The sequence below is a fragment of the Corylus avellana genome, chromosome ca11, assembly GCF_901000735.1.
Source record: "Corylus avellana chromosome ca11, CavTom2PMs-1.0".
NCBI lineage: Eukaryota > Viridiplantae > Streptophyta > Magnoliopsida > Fagales > Betulaceae > Corylus > Corylus avellana.
Genome location: NC_081551.1, coordinates 1,307,093 through 1,325,961, shown reverse-complemented (window position 1 = coordinate 1,325,961; position 18,869 = coordinate 1,307,093). Strand labels below are relative to the sequence as shown.

The following is an 18,869-nucleotide window of genomic DNA, read 5'->3' as shown; positions in this document are numbered from 1 at the left end:
TTTTTTTTTTTTTTTTTTAACATATTCACACAAGAAAGAAATAGAGGATTCGAACTAATGATTTTTGCTTCATGAGGCGTGATTTTTAAATCATTAAACTACTCTCGAGAACGATAGTAGTCTTTAATAGCACTTCTAAGTGTTAAAATTGGACCGTGATACATAGCACGCCACGCCAGTTAAAATTGCTTGCTTGCGTTCATTTAGAATGAATCTCAAAATAAAGTTTATATATATATATATATATATATAGATTTTTTAAAAAAAAAAAACAGTTGTGTGACATGTGTCAAAAGATGTCGCATCCCCATGCATGATATCCCACTTGGCCTAACAAAGTACACGAACTTAAAAGAACAAAAAAAAAAAAAAAAATCTACACTACACAACAACGAACCACCACCGACACTTCCTCATTATTATTACCGCGAAAAGACGAAACAAATATAACGGCAAGTTACTAAAATCCCGCGTTATTATTACCAACACAACCTCAGATACAGTCTCTCTCGGTAAGCGACGGAAACAATGGGTTCTCTTCCACCACCACCGTCACCGTCAGAACCTTCCAAGGAGGCCCGAATTGACGAAACTACCCTCAAGAACCTCTTCAAATCACAGCAGAGCCACCTCAACTTCTTCTTCCAGAACCTCTCGCTCCCCCAAACCCTGGCATTTGCGCGCACCCTCCTCTCTGCCGCCGGTACCATCTTCTTCTCTGGCGTTGGAAAGTCCGGCTTCGTCGCGCACAAGATCTCCCAGACGCTTGTCTCCCTCGGCGTCCGCTCCGCTTTCCTCTCCCCCGTCGACGCGCTCCACGGAGACATTGGCGCCCTCACCCCCCGCGACGTCCTCGTTCTGCTCAGCAAGTCTGGCTCCACCGAAGAGCTCCTCCGCCTCGTGCCATGCGCGCGGGCCAAGGGCGCGTTCCTCGTGTCAGTGACCTCCGTGGAGGGCAACGCGCTGGCCGCCGCGTGTGATATGAACGTGCATTTGCCGCTGGAGAGGGAGCTGTGCCCGTTTGATCTGGCGCCGGTCACGTCGACGGCGATCCAGATGGTGTTTGGGGACACGGTGGCGATCGCGCTCATGGTGGCGAGGAATTTGACCAGGGACGAGTACGCGGCCAACCACCCCGCGGGTCGGATCGGGAAGAGTCTCATTTTCAAGGTAAGGTTTTAGGCTTTAGATCGGATCTATTTGATTTGGATAATTTGCTATTGTGTAGTTACAATGTGGATTTCGAAGTCTTCTATTTTGTTGTCAGTGAATTCATGTTTTGCAAATGATTGTTGGATTGTTTTTGATAATATAAACTCTCAATCAGCTTAGATTATTTTGTATTTTCTTAGTGTAATTGAATTATTTGGCGTTGTATAGGTATAATGTGGATTTTGAAGTCTTAATCTTTTGTTGGTAATGAAATTAAAATCGGAAAATGACTTTATTATATATGCTTGGTATTATTTGTTGGATTGATGTTTTTAGGATACATGTTCAATTAGCTTAGATTTGAGGTGTGCTTAGATGTAATGATTATTTTAATTCGTAGTGTGTGTGTGTGTGTGTGTGTGTGTATATGCTAATGATAATGCAGGTTTCAAATGAATCAGTTGTTTTCTATGGAAGATAATTGTGTTAATGCTGCTTTATGATCTTCTGGTTGTAACTTTGTGGTATCATGGATTGGTTGTGATGGGCTATTAAGTAGGGATGGCAATTTGTGTTTGCGTGTCGGGTTTGGATTGTGTCCAGGCATGAGTATAAAATTATATAGATCAACCCTAACCCAATCCATTTAATTAAACGGGCCATATTCTTCAACTTTAACCCACTGATTTTGTTTTGAGTTTGAAGGTCATGTAAAAAACTACCAGCCATAAATGTTGCGTGTTGGTTTTAGGCCGTGTCGAGGAATGGGTATAAAATTATATAGGTCAGTCCTAACCCAACCCATTTAATTAAAAGGGCCAGACCTCTCTTTTGTGTCAAGTTTGAGACTATGTTAAAAATTGTCAGCCCTATTATTAAGTTATTATGGTGAGTCCTAGATGTGGCTAATGCATCTCAGGTTGTTACAAATTTTGGTTTTATTGGCTTGTAGTTTGTTGTTTGGTTGAGGAAAATTCTTGGTTTATAAAAATACTTTAGTGGTGATTCAGATCTGTGTTCTTTGGTAAGTCTTGGATGTGGATGAAAGCTGGCACACACATCAAATATAAGGGCAATGAATAATATGACTGGTCGTAGTTAGTAGTAGGCAGAGTGTGCTCTGTGTGCCATTTATAATGGCTATGGTGGTAGCAGTTGAAGTGGGCAGATGCTGTTGACGGCAGTGGTTTTCGCATGCCTGTTATGGTTCTGATGGCGTCTGTGGTGGGGGTTGTGAAAGTAGGCACTGCTGCTAAAATTAGCTTTGATTTCTCTACTGAATAATCTAATGAATATCAGAATATGTACATTACTTGGTTTTGTTGTGATTCACCTTATGTCCGTTGACAATTTTTTATACGATCTGCGAATCTGATACGAACTCAATACGAAATTAGCGGGTTAGAATTAAGGGGTCTGGCCCATTTAATTAAATTGGTTGGGTTATGGTTGACCTATATAATCTTATACCCATGTCTCGACATGATCCAAACCCGACACGCGAACACAAATTGCTATCCTATTAAACTTAATTCTACCTATCTTTTCTACTTTCTGTGCCTCTGATATAAGTGTGTATATAAAAACGACTAAAAATGCTTATGATCTGTAAGAAGAAAATCTGAACTTGCGTACTAATGGGTATGATCTAAATGAGGTTCAGGTGAAAGATGTTATGAAGAAGCAAGATGAGCTTCCAGTTTGCCGGGAAGGAGATCTGATAATGGATCAGCTAGTGGAGCTGACAAGTAAGGGATGTGGGTGCCTGCTTGTTATAGATGAAGAGTATCATCTGATTGGTACATTTACTGATGGTGATCTTCGGCGCACACTCAAGGCTAGTGGAGAAGGCATATTTAAGCTCACAGTGGGAGAAATGTGCAACAGGTAATAGAACGGTCCTGAATTCATCTTCTTTATCTCCAAATTGTCAATTTTCATATGAGCTGTTTCATTTGCAACAATTTTGTTTTTTTATTTCAAAATTTTGAAGCAGCTTTCATAGTGGTAGGTAGCATGTAAAGTAGATGTAACTATGATTTTTAGCTTCTATGAAATGATTTGTTTAATAGAGTACTTTGGATGTTTCTTGTTGCTCATGAAATTTGCCTAAATTTAGCCAACTGTGATTGGAGGCTGAAAAGATGAAATATTTGAATCTTCTGGAAACCGCTATTGATTAAAACCTTGAAGAAATGGTTTTGAGCATTCTTGAGCTTGCGAAGGGTAACTCAAATGGTCGCTTGTTCGGTGTAATACCACGAGGTCGGTTATTTGATTCTCCTCACAGCTCTTGCGGCAGAGTCATGTATCCAGGGTTTACCCTATAGAAATAGGTCTCAAAGAACATTCTTGAGGTGAAAACACAAAGAGATATACACACACAAACGCACATCTTGAAAGACAGGAGAGAGTGACAAAGACAACCGCTGCAAATTACTAACAGCCTTTTGGTTATTTCAGGAAGCCAAGAACCATTAGTCCAGATGCAATGGCAGTGGAGGCAATGAAAAAGATGGAAGCACCTCCATCCCCTGTGCAGTTTTTGCCCGTCGTAGATCATCAAAATGTATTGATTGGCATTGTCACATTGCATGGATTAGTCTCGGCAGGCCTTTGATTTGCATTTGTGCTGTATATTTATGTCTGCTAGGTTTTAATTTCTGTGATGATTCTTTCTTCTCTTAATTCTTTTCGCCCCTTATGCATAGGGTTCATCTGTACTTCTATTATTGTAGCACTGAAGAGAATATTAAGGTTGTCATCAACGGCCTTGTATGGAAGCAAACTCCAATGGATTTGTTCTTGTTTTTGTTTTCAATACAAATGCGAAGCGAAAAGAATTCAAAAGCTTTGCCTTTGTTCTTTTCCATGATATCCGCACCCTGTACAAATTACAAATGCCCAAAACATTTATAACTAAGCGGGCTTTAAAACAAAGCCCGGCTTCTAAAGATATGACCTTTGTATTGGCGGCCCATCTTATTGTCATTGAGCATGAAGAATGACAATTATTAATCGATTTTGATTGTTAATTCCAGAAAGAGACAAACATGCTACCCAGCAAGAGTAATTAGAGAAACATACATAAGCATATGGTCTTTCCAATTTCCAAGAGTCATACTATATATGCTAATGGTATCCAAAGATCACTTAGTCATGAAATAAAAATGTTTTTATTTTCCATATACCCCCAAAAAAAAAAAAAAATGCTCCTTCTTTGGGTGCAGATGATTTTATGTACGGAGAAAATTTGTGCAAGCATTTAAGCTTTAAGGTGAAGGTATGAGGCAAAAGCGAATATATTCTCTAAAGTAGATTAAAGAAAAAAAAAATTAAATCAACCTATTAAATTAACAAGTGTTCTTACAATAATTCGGACTTAGGGCTGTGTTTGGCAAAAGAGTGGGTTGGACCAGACTCAAAAACTCAAAAAACATTTCTCAAAATCAACCTCAATATTTTTACTTTTTACATCACATCAATTACTTTTTGTTATTATTCAAATAAAAAAATCACTACAAAACATTTTTTTTTTTTTTTATACAAAATATTCTTACTTTGTTTTTTAACATCAATCAAATTTGTTACAATTTCGGCCGAGTTCCTTTTTTAAACCCTTTGCCAAACACAGTCCTAGGTCAAAACTGGGCACCCGTTTGGTTGTTAAGAAAACATAAGAAATGATGAGTTGAATTATTGACTTTTTGGGCCTTATTTACTTTTTAACTTAGAAAAAACGGCATCTCATCTGAGGCCTAGTGTAGGTGATTGACTTGGCTGAACCTAGTATAGGTAATGATTTAGTGGAGGCTGAGTTTTCGTAATTTGAAAATGATAGCAATTAATGTGCAATGTATAATTCATAATCTTCCCTTTCTTCTTTTCCTCCATGTTCCCTTTTGACCCAACAGATCGAGGATATTGAGCAAATGGAGGGGGGTAAGAAAAATTGGTGCTTACCTAATGTGCCATTTTCTAGACTTTTTAGATGGGGTACAATGATTTGTAATATTGGACAATCTCATGTGATATAGCATTCAGACTCCGCTCTCTTCGGATAAAATTTTGAGCACTCGTTTGGATTATTCATGTATTTATCTAAATAAGATAGAATTTGAATGCCCTATTCAAGTAAGATAGAGCCCAAATACCCTTTATTCGAACAAAAATTTCAACGCTTATCTGAACTACCTAAATATTTGTCTGAACAAAACGAAGCTCGAATACCCTCTCACATGAAGTGTCCATTGCACGGGATCGCTGTCCCATTTCCAATGTTTCATATCTAGGATGCAAGAAACTTTCAAACCACAATTATCACAAGTTGTAGTCACCCATCACATCTCTATCACAATAATCGGCCTAACACTTGCTTGTGAGGATGTAATTTCAAGAAAAGTCCTCCAGGGCCCCATGAGAAAGCACCTCTATTTCTCACTCGACCCTACTGTGGATGCAGGATTTGAGTGGTGTTGGGATGAATTATTGCTTCAAAGCGGCGTTAGGATTGTAGTGCATGCTACCCACCTCCACTCCTCATTTTCATTACTTATCAAATATCTCAATCACTTTTCTTGTCAATCCTAATCAATCACTTTTTTAATTTTCATGCATTATCTTATTTAATTTCACATATATTGATGATACCATAAAAAAGCTTTGGGCTTAAGGCCTCGGGTCCTATTAATAAAAGGGTCCCTACCCTTTATAAAAAAGTACAATTCATAAAAATGCTCATAAAAGTCTCTATCAAAGTGCATTGAGTAACTAACAAGCTAGCAATTTCTATTCAAGATCACCTCAAAAGAAGTCACACATAAGGAAACTTACAAAAAAAGGAATGGCCTTCTTAATTAACACCCCATTTATTCAACCATAAATTAAGTTGAAGAATAGTATCATTATTCATTATTTGATTCAAGGAAACTCTACTGACTTAAGTATTGGAGGCTCCCTGTCAGCCACCAGCTGGCGTCCCTTCGATGGTTTTCTTCTTATATATCTCACAAGTGACTCATCGCCTGGTCCGACCATCCGAAAATCTGTTTTTTTGCCCTCTTGTATCCTATAGGAAAACTTCATGAGGGTGAAAACTAAAATTTTCATTGATTTCCACCGTAAGTAGATAAGGAGTAAATTGCTGATCATGACCTTTCAACTATGCTTGGTACCAACATCAATGCAAGAAGTGAGAAGTTAAAAATTTATTCTCGGATAAAATTGTGCTTTCAAATTAGGTTGAAATAATTTTGTTTTTAATCCATTCAATTAAATTAGTAACATTTGTCTAAAATACATGTCATTTTCACACACATTTTTAAATATGAATGAGAATCATATGCTTTCTTAAAAATGTGTACAAAAATAACAGGCATATTTGAATTCATATCAATTTAATAGGGTAAATTAAATAAAATTCCTACAAGAAAACTCTATCCTCTATTAGAGGTTTGAAGGTTAAGATGCTTCCATAAATAAAATAAAATAGGAAAGCAATGTTATGAATAATTAAGCAAATTAAAGATTTTTTTTTTTTTTAAAAAAAAAAAGAAAGTTAAAATAACTAATCCATCCCTCTACGGCTCTACTGCTTACCACACACTAATTAATTCCCACATCTTTGGCTTCTATTTTTTTTTTTTTTTCTAAAAAAAATAAATTAATAATGAATTGAATAAAGACCTCAAATAAGAGAGGCAGATATATCCCCCAGGCAAGATAGAATCACAAAGGGAAACCCCTAATTAAGCAACTGCTAAATTAAATTACACCCGAGAGCCTATTAATTAAGTAATTAATTAAAGGTGGCCTGTGAAATCAAATCTCTGATCTTGCTATTGTAATAAATTAATGACGACTTAATTAAAGGCATTTAAGTTGTAAAATTATTGGGCAAATAAATAGAATAATAATTTAATTAAACTCTAATAAATGGCTGTCGAACAATTAATTAAACTCTAATCACCTCCCACTTCTTCATGCATCGTTATGAATTTGAGGCATCTTTACTGAAACTCACCCCCAAAGTTTTTGGTACCGACAACTAAAACTGTTTCAGTGTTTGCTGTTCCTCCACACTTTCTTTTTGGGGTAATTGTTTCTCACTGAAATTCTTAAGGGAATTATTATTTTATTAGTAGTGGGACACGTGGTAGAATAATGACCTTTAGATGAAAAATAGACTGCCTAAATCTGAAATTTCAGAAACTAAAATTATCCTAAGAATTTCAGTAAATCATGATCTTTATTACGTCTACTAACCCTAGGGCTTTTTTTTTTTTTTTTTTTTTTAAGTAGGGCTTCTGTTTAAATCACACAAACATTTGTCGGCCCCATTTTTAAGCTTAGAAAAAAAAAATCACTAAAAATATAAGATTAATATTTAAATATTAAAAACAACCTCACTTAAACTTGTCACTTTAGACATCAAAATATATCGAGCAACCCTACCTAGATTGACCTATTTGATTAAATGAATAAGACATTTTCGGATTCTCGTGAACTGATCCAATTGTATGTGATAGATGAAATAATACAACAAATATTAGCTAGCTCTTTTTTTATTTTATTTTTTTATGAATGAGTAACTTTCATTAACAAACAACTAAATACTTTACAAAGAAAAACTAAAGCAAGGAGCTGAAGGCACCATTTGGTAAAACCTTTTCCCCTCCCCTTAATACTATTCACTTCATTTTTCTGAAAAAATCAACATCAAAACATTTTTATTTTTGTCACTTTTTATATTGCATCATCTACTTTATAAATTACATCATTTACTTTTTACTACTATTTAAATAAAAAAAAATTACTACAAAACAAAATTTTTTCATTTTTCCATACCATTTTTTTTCTTTTTTATACTAAACATTATTACTTTTTCTCACATCAATCTACTCAGCCACACTATTTACGAACATTGGGGTTTATCAAACACACTTTAAAACTCCTAAACAAGCAAAAAAATCTCCACAAAAATTAAACCAATATCCCATTTATACCCGAAGCACTACAAAGAATATCATTTCCTCTAGTCTTTTTAAATCTACCTTTTGTAATAAACTGGCTCTTCACCTCTCATCTAATACGTTGAATAAGCTTCTCTTCGGTGCATTGATTATTGTCATATCTCGAAACATTATGATTCCTCCAAATATTATATATTGTAGAAGTAAAAACTAGCCAACACAAATAAACTTTCATAGTTTTGCCCCTCCACTCTTCCAACACAAAAGAAACCACATCTTCCTATCGAATAGGCAGGTTAAGCACATTGCATAGACTCATAACAAATATATATTAGATAGTTGATAATTAATAACAACTTGCCAAATATGTTTTTTTTTTTTTTTTTCCTTCAATTGAAATAAAGAAGATACAAGGCCTTGTTTGTTAAATAAAATCAATGTTACAAGGTACTGTTTATAATAAAATAAAATAAATAATGATTAATAGAAAAAAGTAAAAAAGTTATATTGAAAAGTAAAAAAAAAAAAAAAAATTATTTTGTAGTGATTTTTTTATTTGAATATAAAAGTAAAAAGTAAATAATGTGATATAAAAAAATGAATAATGTGATATAAAAGTGAAAATATTTTAATATTAATTTTTTTATAAAAAAAAATGGAGTGAATACGGTGCGAGAGTGTAGTGTTATTTAACAAATTGGGCTAGTTGGAGTCCCCTCTTAGACCTGCGTTTAACATGGAGACGAATAGGGCCAGTTGGAGTCGCTTTCTTAGACCTGCGTGGTTGCATGATATTTATTCAACACGTACGTACGTACACTGCATGAGAATACCCTACAACTTATAGCCTCTTTCCTTTATAAAATACGACAATGAAGAGTCACAATCTGTACAGTTGCACAAGTAGTAAAAAGCTTTTTTTAACTGAAAGGGTAATTATAATTATTGATCCAACAGACAGATAGGTACCTTTCAAGGTATCATCACACCCAGGCATAAACAGTTCGACTGAAAGGATCCAAATTCTCAATAATTTCTTTTATTTGTCTGAACAAATACTGAAATAGGCGGCAAATAGTTGAAAATTTAATTAATTCTCTGTATTTATTGACCAAATTGTTGTCTTATTATTTTCTATCCTCTCAACCCCATCAATATGGCTGTGTTTGGCAATAAAATGAAGAAAAAAAAAAAAAAAAGGAGTGAAACGATATTATAGTAGATTTGATTGATATGAGAAAAAAAATATATATTTTATATAAAAAAGTAAAAAAATTTATTTTGTAGTAATTTTTTTATTTAAATAATAATAAAAAGTGATTGATGTAATATAAAAAATAAAAATGTTAAGAGTTAATTTTTTTTAAAAAAAAATTAATTGATTTTTGAATCCAGTCCGATCTTTGCCAAACATAGCCAATATTATATATGTACCCATATAAAAAATTAATTAATTTTTGGGTCCAGCCTTTGCCAAACACAGCCAATATTATATATGTACCCATATATGCGTAGCTACTACAAGTTTTCAATAATGGTGGTTTTTTTTTTTTTTTTGTAAGACAATAATGGTGGTTTAAACTTGCAATAATTAAGAACCCTAGCAATAGCACCTATAATTGCTTCAACCTATTAATATAGCTATTACAATTATAACCCAATAAGAGAAATAAATACTTGAGTACCTCCTTTCTGCATGCCTATAGAAATGTTAATCCATTTTGTCTGTTGATAGGACACATATAGAACATTCATTCCTCCTTCGGCCCCCTTTTTGTAAACCCATTTACCTTTTCTTTTTACTTTCTACCCAAAAACAAAGAACAAGGTTAGATTCATTTCTTCAAATATATGAAACAATTTTCTTCGTTTTTCACTCTCAAAAATTCCTTTACCTTTATCTCATGTCAATCCATTCATTTCTTATTTCTCCATCTAAAAAAGGTTTGCCAAACACCCCACTTCATATTTTGATTCATTAGAGCATCCACTTTCGGCTTGCCTAGCTACTTGAGTTACATATTTAGATATCAACATATCAACTAATCACATATAATACCATTAAGAATATGCTAGAAGAATAGCTAGTCCTTCTAAATGTTACGCGACTTTTAAAATTATCGATAGATCAAAATTTAACAAAGATCATTTCAAATTCAATGATAATTTTAAAAGTCATATCACATTTAAAAAGACTCAATAAAAACTATAGTTCTCCTTCTAGCATCACTCGACCACTAGTTAGTTGTATTTCTTTTGTTCTATTAAGGGATCGTAATCGATTTCATGAATCCAATAAGTCAAAAAAAAAAAAATTATGATTAACAAAATTTCATTCACTTACCTAACATAACCTAGTTAAGACACCGACAATTTCCTTTTATTGAATTACAATAATAAAAGACTCGAAAAAATAAAAAATAAATAAAAGACTCAAACCCTAATACAATTTAAACCTAATTAGACTTAAACGTTGTGTGTGCAAGTCTTTATCCCCTATATTTGCATCAATTAATTAAACAAAAATTGCAATAGAAATATCGTTATTTCACAAGCTTCTAGACTCCTATGAGAAAAATTAGCTTGTAAGATTTTTGGGTCCATAATTGTTTTCCAACTTAATTTTTCCTAATAGAATTTTGCTCTCTTAAAATGGTTTATGAGAGCTTGAAGTGACAAGAGATTCAAATGAATATTTAAATTATTTGAGACTTAGTACACAAAAGAATTATGGTCCGTTTGGGATTACGGTTTCAATAAGTACGATTACAAAAATTGCGTTTTTAAAAATTGTACTTTTTAAATCGCTACTTTTTTAAATCGTAAAGGCGTTTAGTAAAACACATTAAAAAATATTTTTTTTACAAATATTTGTTATGCGAAATTGTGATTTTAGTTTAAATTTGCATTTTTTTAAATAAGCACCCCTTATACTGCTTATAAAAATCGTAGATTTTTTTTCCTATTGTAAATTAAGTGCTTTTTAAATCGCAATGTCAAATGCCTTATGCTTTGCGACATCTTTTAAAAACGCAGATTATTTTTGCGCACAAACACACCCTTAGCTAAGTTTACAAAATAATTTATTTATCTTATTATTAATCATAGTTATTAATTTTCCAGCTTTATTTTTTCCTAATAAAATTTTTCCCAATCTTAAAATGGTTTAGGTATAGAATTAGCTAAGTTGTGAGTTTATGGAGAGCTTTTTTTTATAGTTTTTTTTTTCAAGAAATACAAATGAAGATTTAAACTTTTTTTTTTTTTTTTTTTCTGAGTGACTGTTGTGATTATGAAAGAGGATAATATATATATATATATATATATAAAGTCTTGGCATTTGCAAGCGAGAAAAAGAGGAGTGGCACACTGCAGAATCTCCAGTTGTTACCGCACTACAGTCGCTTTCTATGTGACATGACATGCCTTGAATTGGAAAAAGCAAATTCCATAAAAATAATTTAAAAATAAAAAAATAAACTTAAAAAAATTACCATCTTGGATCGAAGACGAGGAGTGACCGTACAATAAAAAGTAAAAGGAAGAGGGACCCACACATACGTGAAAAAGCAAGGAAAAGCATAAAAGCCTCGATGTGGACGCCATAGCGAGTTTGTACGGTTCACGTTCACCGAGGCCCAAGTGAAAGCGGCCTCGATAGCACGCCACGTGGGGTGTTTGAGTGGGACCCGTTTTATCGACGGAGGTGATGGGACTGTCTCTTTGGGCACGTCACTGTAGCCGACATGAGAGACAGGAGCGCACGTGGGGCATGCACGGTTGTGGGTCCATATTGGGCCCCGCTTTCCTTAAAAGTATCTCTTTTTTTTTTTTCTTTTTTTTTGGGATTTTCGGTCGAATTCAACGTCTCGTGGGATTGACCGTAGAATACGGGATTCTCGTACGAGAGAGTGTTTGCTTGACGTGTGTGTCACAGAAGTTTTTTTTTTTCTTCATTTTCACGTTAAAAAAAAGAAAAAGAAAAATTTGCAAGTATATATATATATATATATATATACTTGTGATTTTTACAAATATTAGGCTTTAAAACCAGATTTTACAATATAATGCAGAAGCGCACCTCATTATATGTGATTTGAAACATAATCAAATTTACATTTTTTAACTGAATTTTTTTTTTTCAAACATGCTCTTAAACATGATACTTTGTATAATTTTTTTAAAAAATATGCGTTTGACCCACAAAATCCTACGACCAAACACATGAGATGTCTTTCAATTCTTTTGTAAACAAAGTTAAAAATTATATTTTTATTTCACGACTATACCATAAAATTCAAGAAAAGGACAAGAACTAAAGCAGAAATAAACTCAAGTACTTTGCTTCGGGTGAGAGTAGGATCATATATAGTAAATAAATATGAGAAAAACAACAACCTCCTTTACTCTTAACATTAGGCTTCTAATAAATACTAACATGTACCTTGCTAACCTCCACATGTTACCTGCAACCCACTTTACTCCTTTGGATACGCATGTCCCCCTTAGTCAACTTCAACCTGGCCATGCTCCCTTCAACTTCCACCACATCTTTAATTAGTACTCCATTTCAGCACTTTGTATCTTTCATGGCTTGAAAGCTTTTCATGTATTTAGGGTTCCGTTTTCTCATTCCGCGATGTCTATCAATACCCTCTTCTGCAATTGGAACCTTGCCCTCTAAGCTTCAAAGAAGGATAGTTAAGGGTCAGTCAATGTGTCAACCGCTAATTCCTAGTTAGCTCCTTCGATCGAGTGGCAACTGATGCTATTGAATGTGTAACACCCAGCTCATGACTTTGTGTTTTGAACAATTTTCTTGCCAAAATTTAGCTAATCAATTATTAGAGGGGAAGAGAGAACCCTAAACAAATTGACCCATAAGAGACTGCAGGAAATTAACCACATACGCTTCTAGAATTTCTCTGCCACCAAATGGCATATATATTTCCACGTCTTCAAGCTGTAACCTAATTCTTTTAAGGTAATCACAATTATTGTAACAACCACTCTTGTCTTGAAGAAAAATAAATAAATATTTATTTATTTATTTGATGCCTGTGCAGTAGCAGTACTACTGAGTCTAATGTCTGTAGCTTATCCGTAAAAACCCTTCCCCGATGCTCAGAATAAATAAATATATAATAATATCAGCACTTCTCAGACAGTGATGCCTTTCACCAACAGAATCATGCACTATTAACCATCCACAAATTTTATTTTTTCTTTTTTTCTTTTTTTCTTTTCCCCCACTTGAACATTTAGAAGTGAGATTAGAACAAGAACTCTTCCCACCATTTTTTTTTTTTTTTTAAGAAAGGAAAAAAAAAGAAAAAAAAAGAATGATGATCTCTATAAACATGTGTGGATGGTTATGAGACAGTGGGAGTTTAATTTCTGGCTGACAATAATTGTGAAGTTGCAGTTTCTGCAGATAACGTGGGTAGTCCTTTGTAAGAGGCTTTTCTTCAGAGAAATTGCAGGGACAAGCTTAAATCATGCACTTATGGGGAACGTAAATCTTGGGCAGCCTTTCTGCCAATTTTGGCTTCTATTGCCCGATCTCTTCTGCTGCACTGCAACACACAACTAAAACAAAAAAACAAAAACAAAAAAATGTAAAAATCCTCATATATATAATATATATACCCAGTTGGCCACACCAGATGATCATCACTTGTTTGTAGCCTCCATTTAATTCTTAACAAGTACGTGAGAGAGAGCATTCGACTTTTCAACTCTCGATCTCCTCTAGCATATATAGGCTTCAACCCTTTGACTCTCTCTCTCTCTCTCTCTCTCCCTCTCTCTTCTGGCGTTTGTTGAGAGATCCATCTCTCTCTTGGTTTCTCAGTAGAATCCACAAAAAACGCTTTGAAATCAAATGTTTGTTGTTTGTGTGTGTATATATATATATATGTCACGAGAGCTTTTGTATGAATTGTAGAATCACTAATTAAGTGATTATCATGACTAGGTTCAATTTTAACCATCAAAAGAGAGAGTATTTTTCAGACAATTAAACTTTACAATCACAAACCCTAGCAAAAATTTGGTATGGTGGAGATAAAGATCAAACTCACAGGGAGCTAGAATAAACCCTAACTAGCTAATTAATTTAATATATTTTTTAAGTCTACTTCGACTTAACTTTCCTAATCACATGACTCATAATTTTTGGCATCGTGTATTAGGGAGGATGACTATGATTTTAATTTTTTCTTTATAGAAATATTTGCTTTCTATAATTAATGTTCATAGGGCCACCAATTTTTATTATAAGTTTCTTATAAAGTGACTTGAAAGTCCTCGTATCACTTATAATATTATCCGCCACCAAAAAATTAAATTTACTATTCAAAATTTGTTGCTTAATCTTTTTTACCATGACACTCATCTTGAACTATTCATGAGTTTGTAAGGGATTAAAATAAAAATTGTAATACCTCAAACATCTCCTTCTATCATTACCTCTAGGGTTGTAGTGTTCTTGAAATGTGCTTTGAGTTACAATGGCTCAATGGCAATTTATGATATATAGATGGAATCTTTGTTGGTTTTGAAAATGAGTAATCCAGTGTATAGTAGACTGTTTATACAATTGAAATGATATAGTAGTAAAAATTAAATTAGCCATTTTTTTTTTAGCAAGTACTGATTGATTAAGGGCTGATTTTATTATTACACCATCAAGTTATATGACAGTTATATAACAATTTACTAAATATCATTACTCTTTGAAAACTCTCAAACTTTAGTAAAGGTTAGTATGAATAGTTCTATTCTCCACACCCATTTATTACATACATTTCATAGTACCAACTGATGTTACGTGTTTTAGGTAGCTTTACTTTAGTTTTTTAGTTTTTTTTTTTTTTTTTAAGTGGCTAATATGAGAAGTTACTCAAAATACACTACGTTAAACAATATAAAATGAGTGTGAAGAGTACACATTTGTCGGTTCTGATATGATTTTTTTTTTTTTTTTTCTAGCATTAGCAACACCTTTCAACGACGAGAGAAACGCAGTTGCTAAAAATGTGGTCGCTAAATACAAAATTTCTTGTAGGTAGAAGAGTGTGTGTGCTTTGTCACGTGTACAAAGGACAAAATTGTGAAGGTCATTGCTTTAATTAGCAGTAGTATACATGGGTGATTGTCTACATCAATCACTCATCAAGATCATCACGGGTATTATGCTTTACTGTTTGATTTCAGCAAGTGTCTGATTCATTTTAAGATCAATTGCTTTTACCCTAAAAAAGAAAAGAAAAGGATCATCTACCCCTTTTGTTCTACTCAGATTGCTTATAGAAATGCAAAGACTTCTATTCTTGTTCTGTTGTGCAGCTCCCTTTGTTTCTACAACTTTTATCCATCATTTCAAGCACCGCCACGAGAGCTTCAAATAGTGACAAATCCTTCTTGGTGGATATGCACTAATTGGATTCACTAAATTGGGGCAATGATTTCACCCGTGACCTTGTAGCAATTGCTCACTACTATTTCATGAAATGAAAGGTCTATCTCTACAACTTCTTGTCCATTTGACCATTAACCACCATATATGATGGTGGTAGTGATGATCATAATGATTATAATAATAATAATGAGAATAATAACAATAGTAATAAAAACCTTTCCTTTATGTGCTCTATTTCAGTGAAATATTATAATGTGGGGGTAAAGTTTACATGTTTTCTTCGAACTACAAAAAATTATCAATATTCTCTCGATGACAAAGACACTCTTAAATAATTTTTTTTTAAATAAAAAAAAGGGTGTGGAAATTTAAATTTTTTCAAAGGATTTTTTTTTTCCCAAATTTATTATTTTAGAGTATTTTGTCTTATTGAAAAACATTTAAGGTCTTTTTTTTTTTTTTTTGCTAGCATTAGGGGAAACATTGTCAATTTTTTTGATAGTTTAGGGAGAATACGGTCCTAATTGAAAATTTGAGAGAGACATTGCCAATTGAGTGGTGATTTGACAGGAGTACGTACACTTTTCTCTATAATGTATTTATGCCTCAATATTCAGAATCTCATTTGTACGAAGTACGTACACAAAATAAATGTTAAAGGCATTGATGTAACAATTAAGAACGTAATGAAAAAATTTGTAGACCTAACTCATCTTATAAAATCGCTAATTCCTTATAAACATCCCCAAGATCTTGTCCACAGGCAATGTGGGATCATTCCTCAACACCCTCCCTCACGTGCAGGTCAGTATTTTTCCTGACGAGGTAAGTAGTATGAGCTCCATTCGTCCTGCGGTAGGCTTTGATACCACGAAGAAATTCATAGGCCTAACTCATCTCACAAAACCGGTTCAATAGAAAGGGTTGTCCATTCCTTATAAATATGCTCAAGATCTTGTCCACAGGCAACGTTGAATCATTCCTCAACACGTAGAACAAATTTGACCATCTTTCTCAATGTTGAATATATTCAATTAGTAGAGTACTTAAAAGAGATGAATCAATATGTATGCATGGTTTAAGCACCAAGGTTTGAATTCACACTTAAATCTTTATGTTTAATTTCCTTGATATATAGCTTTTGCAACTAATTAAACAATCTCTCTCTCTCTCTCACACACACACAATTTTTGAAATGTCAATGAAGAAAAATGGGGAAGATTCTATTTTGCTTCCTATATACAACACTTGATTATATATGTTTGCCGTATGAGTAATATTGCTAGAAGTTCCTCTAATATCCCTTTACTCCAAAAATATCCTCTCACTAGCTAGTACATATTTCCTTTAGAATAATGGCAGTACAAATAAACAGGCATGGATACTACACACATATATAGATACACAGCAGAAAAATTTACTTGCTATTATACGTACAAATGAAATTGGAAACTACATCAAAAGAAGACCTAGATTATATCCATCACTATATATGGAATTAGGCACTCTTAACTCCAAATCGTTGAAATGAAAACTAGTAAAGGACCTGACAAATGAAATTGAGAAATGCATAAAAGACATATATATATATATATATATATATATATATATATATCCATGAAAAAAATACTGCATATAGAAATTTGTGATGAAATATAAAATAGAGGAAAATAGCGGAAGCAATAGATAAAAGGGAATCAAGAGATTTTAAGGTGGTTCATGACGTTCATCCTTAACGTCCACCAGGCCCGTAGAGAGTGAAGGGTTAGATTTTGCTCTTATTCACTTAAATAGATATACAATACAAATGTCCCTATTTAGAGGAAAAATGAGTTAGGTGAAGAGAATACATGAAAAGTACTAATCAAATCATAGAAGTTTGATTAATACAATCAAACATCTATAGTAAATTAATATATGGTTCAATAAGGAAAATAATTTAATCATAATATGGTAACTCTATACTCTAATAACAATAAAAATATAACAAATCTCTTTTTTCCATTTACATGGATAATAGATGATAGATTTTCTGCAAAGAAAACATTGACCTTTCATTTTGACTGAAATTAAATTATGATCATTGAAAAGCGTATACCTACTTAAATGAAGATGATAAAACAGAGCCAAAGCTAACATGGTTGAGAAAGAACATCAAGTACAAAACTCAAGAAGCAGAAACTATTGATCAAGGAAAAAAATCTGTGCTTAATTTGTCTCATTAGCATTAACCCAAGTAGATGGTTGCTCGAGTAATTTATTATCAAGTCACTATCAAAGTCTTTAGGAAATAGAATAATATATACTAACAAAAAAAAAACAGTTTTCGATCTTGTAAGATTGTTGGATAATTAGTTTATTAAAATGAAAACAAGGAGAAACATTAATAATATTGTTCTTATTAGTTATTATGTAGCATGAAATCCTCGGGAAGCCAAAGGCTCTCAAAGTCGACCCGACCATAGCATTTCCTATAATTAGATAATCAACCCTAATAAAATATTTGGTCTTGTCATGAAATTTAGGCACATCCTACTTCTAAATATATGTTGACATTATAAAGGCAAGCAGCTGTTAAATAGTGTTCATCTTATCTTTCTATATATAAATATATATATATATATATATATATATATAGAAAGGGTCCCTTGAGTTAATTGAAAACATGTTGCTGCTAATCCTTGATAAACTCAAATGATTAGAGGCGCGAGTAGATAATCTATATCACTTAAAGAAGATTAAAGTTTCGCTAGCATATATCCTACGTATTCACAGTGTCTTTTTGTTTCCCTAGCTATTAGGTCAGATGATATAATGATCAGCACTTTAATTTCCTCTTCAAGCCAAGTAGCTAAGATTGAGAAAATCAAGGAGAGATCATGAACCAATATGATCCAATCCAGATGGGTTGTCGGCCAGAATATTGATTAACAAAAATTTTCCTGACATCTCTATAGGGTTGTGATTCTCTAACCACCACCCTATAGCTCATTTTGTATTTTGTTACTTTTTAATTTAGTGCATGCATATACTTTCCCAATTAAGATCAATAATGGAATTGAAGCATATATATATAAAAAAAAAATTCAAGCAGATTTCCCATGATTGGAATTCTTAATAGATTCCACCATTTCAATGTTCATGTGGGTGTAATTTCACTCTTCTAATTAGTGCTTTGTGGCTCTTGCCCTTAATGAGGGGTTGGGGGCGCAAATTACTATGAAACTTTACAAGTAGATAGGTTAAAAGTTTATTAAAACATGAGATCAATTAAACGAATATATGGTTAATTAATAAAAACTGTTATTAAGCTCTGACGAAGT

At 33.2% G+C, this 18,869-nt stretch overlaps 1 protein-coding gene across 1 annotated transcript; it reads left to right on the top strand.

The window, feature by feature from the left end:
- The first annotated feature begins 427 nt into the window (after positions 1 to 427).
- LOC132165709 (probable arabinose 5-phosphate isomerase) lies at positions 428 to 3,968 on the top strand. The gene is made up of 3 exons (XM_059576377.1): positions 428 to 1,170; positions 2,816 to 3,039; positions 3,616 to 3,968. Exons 1-3 carry the CDS (start codon positions 529 to 531, stop codon positions 3,770 to 3,772), a joined length of 1,023 nt encoding a protein of 340 aa, XP_059432360.1. The 5' UTR covers positions 428 to 528; the 3' UTR covers positions 3,773 to 3,968.
- Positions 3,969 to 18,869: the final 14,901 nt, after the last annotated feature.

Bases quoted from the DNA above. Each gene is read 5' to 3' on its own strand.
- LOC132165709 (XM_059576377.1), top strand. From the start codon at position 529: ATGGGTTCTCTTCCACCACCACCGTCACCGTCAGAACCTTCCAAGGAG. The intron at 1,171-2,815 runs GTAAGGTTTTAG...AATGAGGTTCAG, and splicing joins GGAAGAGTCTCATTTTCAAG to GTGAAAGATGTTATGAAGAA. The intron at 3,040-3,615 runs GTAATAGAACGG...TGGTTATTTCAG, and splicing joins GTGGGAGAAATGTGCAACAG to GAAGCCAAGAACCATTAGTC.